The sequence below is a fragment of the Triticum dicoccoides genome, chromosome 7B (assembly GCF_002162155.2).
Source record: "Triticum dicoccoides isolate Atlit2015 ecotype Zavitan chromosome 7B, WEW_v2.0, whole genome shotgun sequence".
NCBI lineage: Eukaryota > Viridiplantae > Streptophyta > Magnoliopsida > Poales > Poaceae > Triticum > Triticum dicoccoides.
The window spans coordinates 85,433,918-85,445,242 of record NC_041393.1 but is presented as its reverse complement, the minus strand read 5'-3'; the positions used below and the strand labels follow the sequence as shown (position 1 = coordinate 85,445,242).

Below are 11,325 nucleotides of genomic sequence, written 5' to 3'. Positions count from 1 at the left end.
GAGAGGAGGGGACGCCCCGGCGGCGGCGGCTAGGGTTCCCTCCTGGCCGCCCGCGGGAGGGGGGGGGGGGACGCAGGAGGGTCACCTGTGGTCTAGGCCAAATACTGAAGAACAGTTTATCCTAAATCCTTTATTTCAGGTAGCAGAATGACGAAGACCCACTCTTAGTGGGCAGTTCTGAACTTCTGATTAGAATTAAGCCTGGCATTTACCCCTAGAAGAATTATTTGTAAAGATTGCAACAAATATTAGTTGGTGAGAGTTTGGAATATGTTATTTCTAAACTTGTTTATCTGACTGATGCAAGTATTAAAAACACATATGTAGTGTCATTATCCCCTTGTAAATCAACATGCGCAGAGTGAATGGGAAATTATCATGTCATCTAGTTCACTGGTCTGAATTGATCAACTATATTGTATTGTACCTGCTAGACTTTTGATGCCGTTGATGGTAAACAAGCAAGGCGCACCAGCTCATCAAGTCCTCTAGGAGAACTTTTTGATCATGGTATTTTTTTTCTTGCCATCTCTCTCTCTCTCTCTCTCTCTTTGTGTGTGTGTGTGTGTCTATCTCAACGTCTCAATCTTACAGTATTCAAACTTTTCATTTGGCAGGATGTGATGCCCTTGCCTGCGCTGTAAGGATCTTTTTTATTCGAGGCCTTTCACTCTATCCTCATCCTTCACTAAAGATATATTTGTCTCATTTATCTTGACTGGGTTCGTCCTTATATGTGGTTAGTTTGAAGCCTTGGCCCTTGGAAGCACCTTGATGTGTGGAAGGTTGACATTCTGTTACTGGGTGGTTGCTGCTGTCCCATTTTATCTGGCAACATGGGAACAGTAAGTCCTTTAGAACTCAATTGCTCTGAGCATATTCCAGATATCTGCAAAACAAGATGCTTTATTCTTGTCTGAAATGTTCAAAAAAAAAAATTGTCACTTCAATTGTGATCTTGCATTCTTCCTTCTGTAATAATGGGTTTAGACCCAAGATTGATTTAGTGGGATGATACTATGTATGTCAACCAATGTATGAGTTACATGTGGGTAAACCTCATTGAGTCATTTCAGAAAGGTTTGATACCATAAAAGCATAGTTATCCGGCCCAGATTTTTTGGCAACTAGCTCATAATGTTTCTGATATTAGACTGTGCCTTCTCCTTGTGTTGACCGTACACCAGTATAACTGGCACCTCATAGGTAATTTTTGTCATAGTTGAGTAACATATTGGCACATTACGCATCCATTTGCTTATCACTCACTTTCATATTATTTTGTCTATTTCTGTAATTTCTTCTAGTGACCACTGTTTTCATGTAAGAAACCTACCGCCAGCTCAACATTTGCTTCCAGAACTCTCAGACTGTCTTTATGTTTGGTTTTTCACATTTGCTAGCAACCGATTTTGATCTTCCGTTTGAACTCATTTCCATAATTCTTCTAGTTTCTTTAATAGGTGCAATTACTATGGCTCGGCAATAAGAAAACTTAGAAAAAGTACAAATTATAAGAATTGCAAATCTAAAATAAATAACTAAAGAATCACAATTTTGATTTAGTAAAACCCATCTACTGCCAACAAATACCTCTCCTTTATTTTCTCTTTTGTTCTGTAGTTGTTCTATTGTAATTAATTGAATGCATTAATTTCTTGGAAGCTCTTACTAACGGTTGTATTTTTCATGCTGCCAGCTACTTTACAAATACTCTTATTCTTCCTGTAATAAATGGACCAACGGAAGGCCTGATGCTGATCTATGTCTCCCACCTTTTTACCTTTTTTACTGGTAATTTACCTAGGCAAGGCTTGATGTTCAAATAAAGTTTTGTTTCTTTAGGTTTTATTACATTCTTCTAAGAAAGAGCAATTCTACTCCCCAATTTAGGTGCTGAATGGTGGGCGCAAGATTTTCGGAAATCCCTCCCTCTTATTAGTTTGGTTCCACTTCCATTTGTTCCAGGTATGTCATTTTAGGAACTACGAATGCCTTTTCCATTTATTTTGTGTATTATCTCCTCTATTTCGATAATGACTGCTAGCATAGGTATGTACTACTATTTACTTTACTCTTTCTCTGCTGGAGTGCGAGTTACAACTTACATTGGCTAGCAGTGTTGCCAACATAGTAGTGCAAGTACTCGACACGATTATTAATAGAAACTGTTTCTGATTTGTTGCTTTCACTTGTATCAGAAATCCCCTTATATGTTATCGTGCTGATTCTGATGATCACGTTTGCTGTAATCCCAACAGTTGGATCCAAGTGAGTTTAAATTCCTTTGTATTTTATTTTTTGAGTAACTTTTTTCATGGCTCCATGACATGAAGTGAACAAATGACTGATTCCTATGCCTATCACACAATTCTTCTCTGTGTTTAATACCCAAAATTGCTGTGAAATTGCTTGCAAATAATTGAATCTTCATGTTTCACGAACCAGTGCCCTTGCATGTGATTTGTTTGTGGCATTTACCGCATGTCCACTAAACAGTTCCAAAGCAATAAGCCAATAATCAGCAATGTGCTACATATGTCTTACTGATATTTCTTGCTTACACATGACTGATTCTCCTGTCATGCAGTATTGGTAATGTCCAAAAAGTTGTTGATGCACGGAAAGGGAGCATGGAATTAGCATTGGCAATGGTAAGTTTTTGGAATTTCCTGTATGTAAAATACTTAAAGCTTGTAATCTTTGAGGTTGTAGATTCCTGGACTAGAGCGCTTCTGAAAACTCTAGGGCATCCATCCATTCGAACTTCAACAAGCAAGCAATGATTTGAATATTTGATATGTATAGTCTTGAGTTTGTATATGTGTATATGAACAGTTTTTTATAATGATTCTTGTATTTTTTACTGTAAACTGTAGGAGAGGCCCCGACGGTAAAATTTTATTGATAAAATATAAACAAAAGCTTTTATGTCTTTGGACAACAAAATTACAAATGTATAATGATAATGTATCAACAACTAGTTCACCTCAAAGCTTATAAAATGGCAAAAAGTCAGGTCTTAACTGTTGGGTTTAGTTTTTTGTAGCCATTATTTTATCTTGGACAAGTGTAGCTCTTAGATATATTATGCATTTGAACAGTCCAAGTTCCATGTGATTATCTTAAATATTTAATTCAACCTGGAAGGCTAAAACCTTGTTTACAAGAAAAATACCAATTTTTTGCTTTATCTTTTACATTCCATGCACATTTTAATGCTTTTTTTTAATTTGGGCTGCAGCTCCTTCCATTTATTGCGCTGTTGGCTGGAGTTGCTGTCTGGTATGGGATCAGAAAGACTACTCATTGTTTATTGTACAAAATATCTCTCTCTGAATGTAACACTAGTTTTATTTATCTTGTTGTGTAGGTGTTATCTCTCTCCTTCAGATATCATGAGGAACCAGCCACATCTGCTTGTGATCGGAACTGGTTCTGCCTTTGGATATTTGGTTGTAAGTTCCTTTTCTGTTGTTGGGTTCCTTGACACTGACTTGCTGAGTAGTTTGTAATATGGAATTATGTGCTTTCATATTTACGATATTGGTCCTGCCAAATCGCACGGTGTCTGTCTACTTCTTTCTAAAACGCAGCATGTTGCATATGTACAATTGTGCATTGTGAAAAGAAGGGAAAAAAATGTTAGGGTTCACAAGCTCCATAGTATTTGCATGTTGGATGTTTTTTGTTACTTCTAGATGTAGATCCAGTGCACCACAAGATCGACTGCCTCCCAAAAAGCAGGCAATCCCCTTATCTTTTTTTTCCTGGCATGGATTTAACTCTGAACTGACCAAGCATTAAAACATCCAGACGAAATGATTGTCCAAGTGTGTTATCTTGGTAGTTCTGGTTGCTACTGGAAGTAGACTACACACCTTCAGCATCTGTCACCGAGTGCAATCTTATTAGTGTTCTGATTGAAAGGAAACTATATAACTTTGTACATCAAACAAATTACAAATGTTCAAATGTAATCTGTTGCTACATCTTCTAACCATTGATTTCAATAAGAAGGTAAGGTGTAATTCTGATTTCAACGTAATTTTTCTAAAATATTGATTCGTGCAGATATTATCTAGTACTACATCCGTCCTGGTTTACTAGCTCCCCTCATATTTTGGGTCATATTTTGACTATGATTTTATCTACTCCCTCCGATGCGAATTAATTGACCCAATCGCAGGGAGTAATAGAATATTAGTTATATGTAGCAAAAGTAATATCATTGAAAACTATATTCAAATATGAATCCAACATTGTAATTTTTTGTGACATGCATTAACATTTTGCTAGTCAAATATATGGTCAAACTTTGACACAAAATACGATGGGACTAATAAACCCAGATGGAGGTAGTATCACTTAAATCTGAAACTTCGATTCTGTGATTTGAGATGATAAACTCAGAAACGTCGACATATGGTGTGCAAGTTGAGTTATGTGTGGTAAACTGGATAGTTCCGTTATCCACCTGGACATATGGAATGGCAAATGCACCTAATGACTTGGATATTACACACGGGCAAGCAAATCACCTTACAACTAACATAGATGACAGATTGAACTCATGTGCTGTGCTGCCTGCAGTGGCACTCCATTTTCGGAATAAGCATCTAATGGCACTCAGTTCCTCCATGTTATTTGTGCTATTGCATTTTACTTCTCCGTGATGATGCGGTTTTTATGGATTGACTTGAAAGTGACATACATATCGCATAAACTAACCTATGATCATTCTTAAAAGAAATTCTGGAATTGCTAATTATTTTTCCATAATATAAATGAACTTGCTATGCATGGACAGGGAAGGATGATACTTGCTCATTTATGTGACGAGCCCAAAGGTCTAAAAACAGGAATGTGCATGGTATGTCTATGTTGTGTAGTGTCATGTTTTCACTCTGCTACATACAAAGTGTAGGAATAGTTCAAAATAATGACTAAATATCTTTTATTTCAGGCTCTGGTGTTTCTTCCATTTGCTATTGCAAATGCTCTCACCGCCAAGATTAACAATGGGCAAGTTTCTTTGTGTTTGCCGTGCCTAGTAATGCTAAATGGAACTGTACCTATGTGCAGTTAAGCTAAACGATGCATCATTTTTATCGACAGGACCCCTTTGGCTGATGAGCTTTTGGTTATTCTTCTGTACTGTGCAACCTCAGGTGAAGTACTGCACTCCAACATTTTGTTTGAGATGTTGAAAGCTTGAGTGTTTGACCGTCTCAGCTGAATAGCTTTGCATCTTTCTTGCAACCTAAGTGACATATATAAATGTCCAACCATCTCATGTCTTGTTTATTTGTAACAGTGGGTCTTTACATGCATCTTGCCATTTCGGTTTGTCATGAAATCAAGGATGCTCTTGGAATCTATTGCTTCAGGTCTGGAAATCTCACATGTTCTTTTTTTACAAAATGAAATCTCCTGTGTCATCTTACCATTCTAAAAAGTACCATATCTGACACCAGTTTTTACTGTTCACAGGATAGCCAGAAAAGAGGCTTGAATTTGCCTGAATCCCTACGTAGCATTTGAAGCATTCTGCCTTCCAGACATTGTCCGTCTGCATTCACAAGTCTTAACATTACAACAACGTATAGCCATGGATGCTCAACGAATCCTGTCATTGGAACTCCATGGCCACCGGTTATTCATCATGCTAAATGCAGATATGCAGATAGATATATCTTGTGTGGACTGTAATGCAGATTTGTGTTAAGTAGCATATGTACATGTGGTGCGGTCGGTGTAATGTACGTCATGGGTAGGGAAGCGGTAGCTTTCTTAACTTAAACTAGATGGTGGGATGACCGATGTTTCTAAGATTGTGTTCCAAGAGAATTCTTTTGTGGGGTGCAAAGCCTAGTCTCGCCAAAGTTTTTCTTTTTTCTTTTGAGAGGAGTTGATTACCGTATAGCAAATGTAATTTTGGGTGGTGCGAGCCGTCTTGTGAAACTAATTTACATGGCTTGTAGGTTTCCTTTTAGAACAAGTTTAGTAATGCCATATGCGTGCTAAAAAGTTCCTTCATTTTAGAATACAAGGCGTATAGATATCGTACATCAGTGACTATTATCCATGCTAACATTCTCCGTTCCACATATAAATGTTGGAGTTTAGTAGTAATACCATATGCATGCTAAATATATACTCCCTCTGCCTCTAATGTAGGATGTTTTTTGACACTACACTCGACACTAGTGTAGTTTCAAAAAACGGACAGAGGGAGTATGTAACTATGCTTTTATTAAAAAAGAGGTGACACACAATTTCAATTACTGGGTGCTTTTAAATATTAAAGAAGGCCAAAGAAAAATATTAAAAAAGGTTAAGACTATTTTTCCTTACTTTTAAATAAACCTATGGGCTAGCATGACAACTTAAGGCCTAAGGATTCATTAATTTAACAAAAGGTAACATAAACACAATTTGCTGACATCGCAAATGGAGTGGGGAAAACCAATACACGGATATTGCAAAGGAATGGGGAAAACGAAATCCATTTTTTTCCTAAATGTAAAGGTATGCGAATGCAGTGCCATTGTTGATCAAAAACTTAAAATAACACCATCTGAACATACGACATATGCAAATTCTAAAGAACTCCAATTTTGCTAAACTTCAGGTGCCTGAAAATTTTGTTGGCGTCAGTCACTTTTTCCTTCTTCCCGAGCAAGAGAGATGAAAGTCCAGACCTTGTCGGAGAAGAAGCAACCTCGCCGGAGAAGTGCCCCCACTGTCTATCTTAGGGATGTGGGGGTGCAGGTTCGCCAGAAAGCAGCAACACCATTGTCTATCTTACAGGTGTGGGGGTGCAGGAGGGCCGCTGGAGTTGTTCACCGATGTGGGGCTTAGAGGGACACCCGGGACGGTAGCCAACAACGGCGGTAGCGCCCATCGGCCGCGGGTGGTGGATGCCGTCGGTTGGGCGGGGGAAGATAGGGGCGTGCGGGAGGAAGAAGAGATGAGGGAGGAAGAAGATGAACAATATTAGATCTATTTTGGGCAGTTGGATGAAGATCGGACGGTCCATGTAAAAAATGACCACAAACCATTTTTTCAGTACCTGACAAATAGAGGCTCCCAAACAACTGTATGCTCCCTAAGTAGTGAGCACTTCAGGCTCTAGTTCCTTCGCAACCGCACATCATTCTGTAGGGCGCGCCACCTCATCACCCCTCCCTCGTCGGAGCCGGGCAATCAATTGTTGGGAAACATAGCATGCAATTTCAAAAAAATTCCTACGCTCACGCAAGATCTATATAGGAGATGCATAACAACGAGAGGGGGAGAGTGTGTCTACGTACCCTCGTAGACCGAAAGCGGAAGCGTTTGATAGTGCGGTTGATGTAGTCGAACTTCTCGTTCCGACCGATCAAGCACGGAACGTACGTCACCTTCGAGTTTTGCACACGTTCAGCTTGATGACGTCCCTCGAACTCTTGATCCAGCAAAGTGTCGAGGGAGAGTTCCGTCAGCACTACGGCGTGGTGACGGTGATGGTGAAGTGATCCGCGCAGGACTTCGCCTAAGCACTACGTGAAATATGACCGGAGGCGTAAACTGTAGAGGGGGGCGCCGCACACGGCTATGAATCAATGTTGTGTGTTCTAGCGGTGCCCCCCACATATATATAGGTGGGAGAGGGAGAGGGGCAGCAAGGGGCGCCCCAAGTAGGAGTAATCCTACTTGAGCGCCTCCCACAAGTCGGCCTCCCTGCCTTCCATAAGTGTCGGAGGGGGAAGGAAAGAGAAGGGGAGAGAAGGAAAGGGGGAGGCTGAATCCTCCCCTTTCCTTTCTCCCTTCCCCTCCTTCATTCTCCTCCTATTCGGCCTATATGGGGGCACACCAACCCACTAGGGGCTGGTCTGTCCCGCCCTTGGCCCAATAAGGCACATATCTTTGCCGGGGGGTGTCCAGAACCCCTTCCGGTGACCCGATACGTACCCGGTACCCCCGGAACACTTTCGATGTCTGAATACTATCGTCCTATATATGAATCTTTACCTCTCGACCATTTCGAGACTGCTCTTCATGTCCGTGATCTCATCCGGGACTCTGAACAACATTCGGTCACCAAATCACATAACTCATATAATACAAAATCGTCATCGAACATTAAGCGTGTGGACCCTACGGGTTCGAGAACTATGTAGACATGACCGAGACACTTCTCCGGTCAATAACCAACAACGGAACCTGGATGCTCATATTGGTTCCCACATATTCTGCGAAAATTTTATCGGTCGTACCGTAATGACAACATACGTTATTCCCTTTGTCATCCGTATGTTACTTGCCCGAGATTCGATCGTCGGTATCTTCATAACTAGTCCAATCTTGCTACCGTCAAGTCTATTTACTCGTTCCGTAATGCATCATCCCGCAACTAACTCATTAATCACATTGCTTTCAAGGCTTATTATGATGTGCATTACCGAGAGGGCCCAGAGATACCTCTCTGTTACTTGGAGTGACAAATCGTAATCTCAATCTATCCAACCCAACAAACACCTTTGGATATACTTGTAGAGCATCTTTATAATCACCCAGTTACGTTGTGACGTTTGATAGCACACAAGGCATTCCTCCGGTATCCAGGAGTTGCATAATCTCATAGTCAAAGGAATATGTATATGACATGAAGAAAGCTATAGCAATAAAACTGAACGATCATTATGCTAAGCTAACGGATGGGTCTTGTCCATCACATCATTCTCCTAATGATGTGATCTGGTTCATCAAATGACAACACATGTCTATGGTTAGGAAACTTAACCATCTTTGATTAACGAGCTAGTCTAGTAGAGGCTTACTAGGGACACGGTGTTTTGTCTATGTATCGACACATGTATCAAGTTTCCGGTTAATACAATTCTAGTATGAATAATAAACATTTATCATGACATAAGGAAATATAAAATAATAACATATATACTTATCAGAAAGGCTGTAGTGCTCCCACTCACTTTCTTGTAAATACAAGCTTCACCGCAAGTCTGTATAAAACTATATGCTTTGATCAACTCATCAAAGCGTATATTCCAACTCCGAGATGCTTGCACCAGTTCATAGATGGATCGCTGGAGCTTGCACACCTTGTTAAGCACCTTTAGGATTGAGAAAACCTTCTAGTTGCATCATATACAACTCTTCTTTCATAAATCCATTAAGAATGTAGTTTTGACATCCATTTGCCAGGTTTCATAAAATGCGGCAATTGCTAATATGATTCGAATAGACTTTAAGCATCGATACACGTGACAAAATGTCATCGTAGTCAACACCTTGAACTTGTTGAAAACCTTTTGCGACAATTCGAGCTTTGTAGATAGTAACACTACTATCAGCATCCATATTCCTCTTGAAGATCCATTTATTCTCAATGGCTCGCCGATCATCGCACAAGTCAATCAAAGTCCATACTTTGTTCTCATACATGGATCCTATCTCAGATTTCATGGCCTCAAGCCATTTATCGGAATCTGGGCTCATCATCGCTTCCTCATAGTTCATAGGTTCATCATGGTCTAGTAACATGACTTCTAGAACAGGATTACCGTACCACTCTGGTGCGGAACGTGCTCTGGTTAACCTACGAGGTTCGGTAGTAACTTGATCCAAAGTTTCATGATCATTATCATTAGCTTCATCACTAGTTGGTGCAGACATCACGGGAACGGTTTTCTGTGATGAGCTACTTTCCAATTCGAGAGAAGGTACAATTACCTCATCAAGTTCTACTTTCCTCCCACTCACTTCTTTCAAGAGAAACTCCTTCTCTAGAAAGGATCCATTCTTAGCAACAAAGATCTTGCCTTCGGATCTTTGATAGAAGGTGTACCCAACAGTTTATTTTTGGTATCCTATGAAGACGCACTTCTCCATTTTGGGTTCGAGCTTATCAAGCTAAAGTTTTTTCACATAAGCATCACAACCCCAAACTTTAAGAAACGACAGCTTATGTTTCTTGCTAAACCACAGTTCATACGGTGTCGTCTCAACGGATTTAGAGGGTGCCCTATTTAACGTGAATGCAGCTGTCTCTAATGCATAACACCAAAACGATAGTGGTAAATCAGTAAGAGACATCATAGATCGCATCATATCTAATGAAGTATGGTTACGACATTCGGACACACCATTATGCTGTGGTGTTCCAGGTGGCGTGAGTTGTGAAACTATTCCACATTGTTTTAAATGAAGGAAAAACTCATAACTCAAATATTCGCCTCCGTGATCAGATCGTAGAAACTTCATTTTCTTGTTACAATGATTCTCCACTTCACTCTGAAATTCTTTGAACTTTTCAAATGTTTCAGACTTGTGTTTCATCAAGTAGATATACCCATATCTGGTCAAATCATCTGTGAAGGTCAGAAAATAATGATACCCGCCGCGAGCCTCAACACTTATCAGACTGCATACATCGGTATGTATTATTTCCAGTAAGTCAGTGGCTCGCTCCATTGTTCTGGAGAACGGAGTTTTAGTCATCTTGCCCATGAGGTATGGTTCGCAAGTATCAAACAATTCATAATCAAGTGATTCCATAAGTCCATCTGCATGGAGTTTCTTCATGCGCTTTACACCAATATGACCTAAACAGCAGTGCCACAAAAATGTTGCACTATCATTATCAACTTTGCATCTTTTGGCATCAATATTATGAATATGTGTATCAGTGCGATCGAGATTCAATAAACCATTTACATTGGGTGTATGACCATAGAAAGTTTTATTCATGTAAATAGAACAACAATTATTCTCTGACTTAAATGAATAACTGTATCGCAATAAACATGATCCAATCATATTCATGCTCAACGCAAACACCAAATAACATTTATTTTGGTCCAACACTAATCTCGAAGGTAGAGGGAGTGTCCGATGGTGATCTTATCAACCTTGGAATCACTTCCAACACACAACGTCACCTCGTCCTTGACTAGTCTCTATTCATTTTGCAATTCCTGTTTCAAGTTACTAATCTTAGCAACTGAACCGGTATCAAATACCCTAGGGTTACTATGAACACTCGTAAAGTACACATCAATAACATGTATATAAAATATACCTTTGTTCACTTTGCCATCCTTCTTATCCGCCAAGTATTTGGGGTAGTTCCGCTTCCAGTGACCATTCCCTTTGCAGTAGAAGCACTCAGTTTCAGGCTTAGGTCTAGCTTTGGGTTTCTTCACGGGAGTGGCAACTTGCTTGCCATTCCTTTTTAAAGTCCCCTTTCTTTTCCTTTGCCTCTTTTCTTGAAACTAGTGGTCTTGTTAACCATCAACACTTGATGCTCTTTTCTTGATT

At 39.8% G+C, this 11,325-nt stretch overlaps 1 protein-coding gene across 2 annotated transcripts in view; it reads left to right on the top strand.

The window, feature by feature from the left end:
* Positions 1-6,017, top strand: part of LOC119337067 (choline/ethanolaminephosphotransferase 1-like) — a 10,355-nt gene extending 4,338 nt beyond the window's left edge. For both annotated transcript variants that reach the window (XM_037609179.1, XM_037609178.1), the window contains 14 exons: positions 435-510; positions 618-640; positions 745-845; positions 1,700-1,794; positions 1,894-1,968; positions 2,202-2,271; positions 2,591-2,654; positions 3,245-3,285; positions 3,374-3,458; positions 4,811-4,873; positions 4,967-5,025; positions 5,119-5,171; positions 5,318-5,390; positions 5,494-6,017. In XM_037609179.1, coding sequence (XP_037465076.1) covers positions 435-510; positions 618-640; positions 745-845; positions 1,700-1,794; positions 1,894-1,968; positions 2,202-2,271; positions 2,591-2,654; positions 3,245-3,285; positions 3,374-3,458; positions 4,811-4,873; positions 4,967-5,025; positions 5,119-5,171; positions 5,318-5,390; positions 5,494-5,515 — 900 coding nt within the window. In that variant the 3' untranslated portion in view covers positions 5,516-6,017. The remainder of the gene's footprint in view (positions 1-434; positions 511-617; positions 641-744; positions 846-1,699; positions 1,795-1,893; positions 1,969-2,201; positions 2,272-2,590; positions 2,655-3,244; positions 3,286-3,373; positions 3,459-4,810; positions 4,874-4,966; positions 5,026-5,118; positions 5,172-5,317; positions 5,391-5,493) is intronic.
* Positions 6,018-11,325: the final 5,308 nt, after the last annotated feature.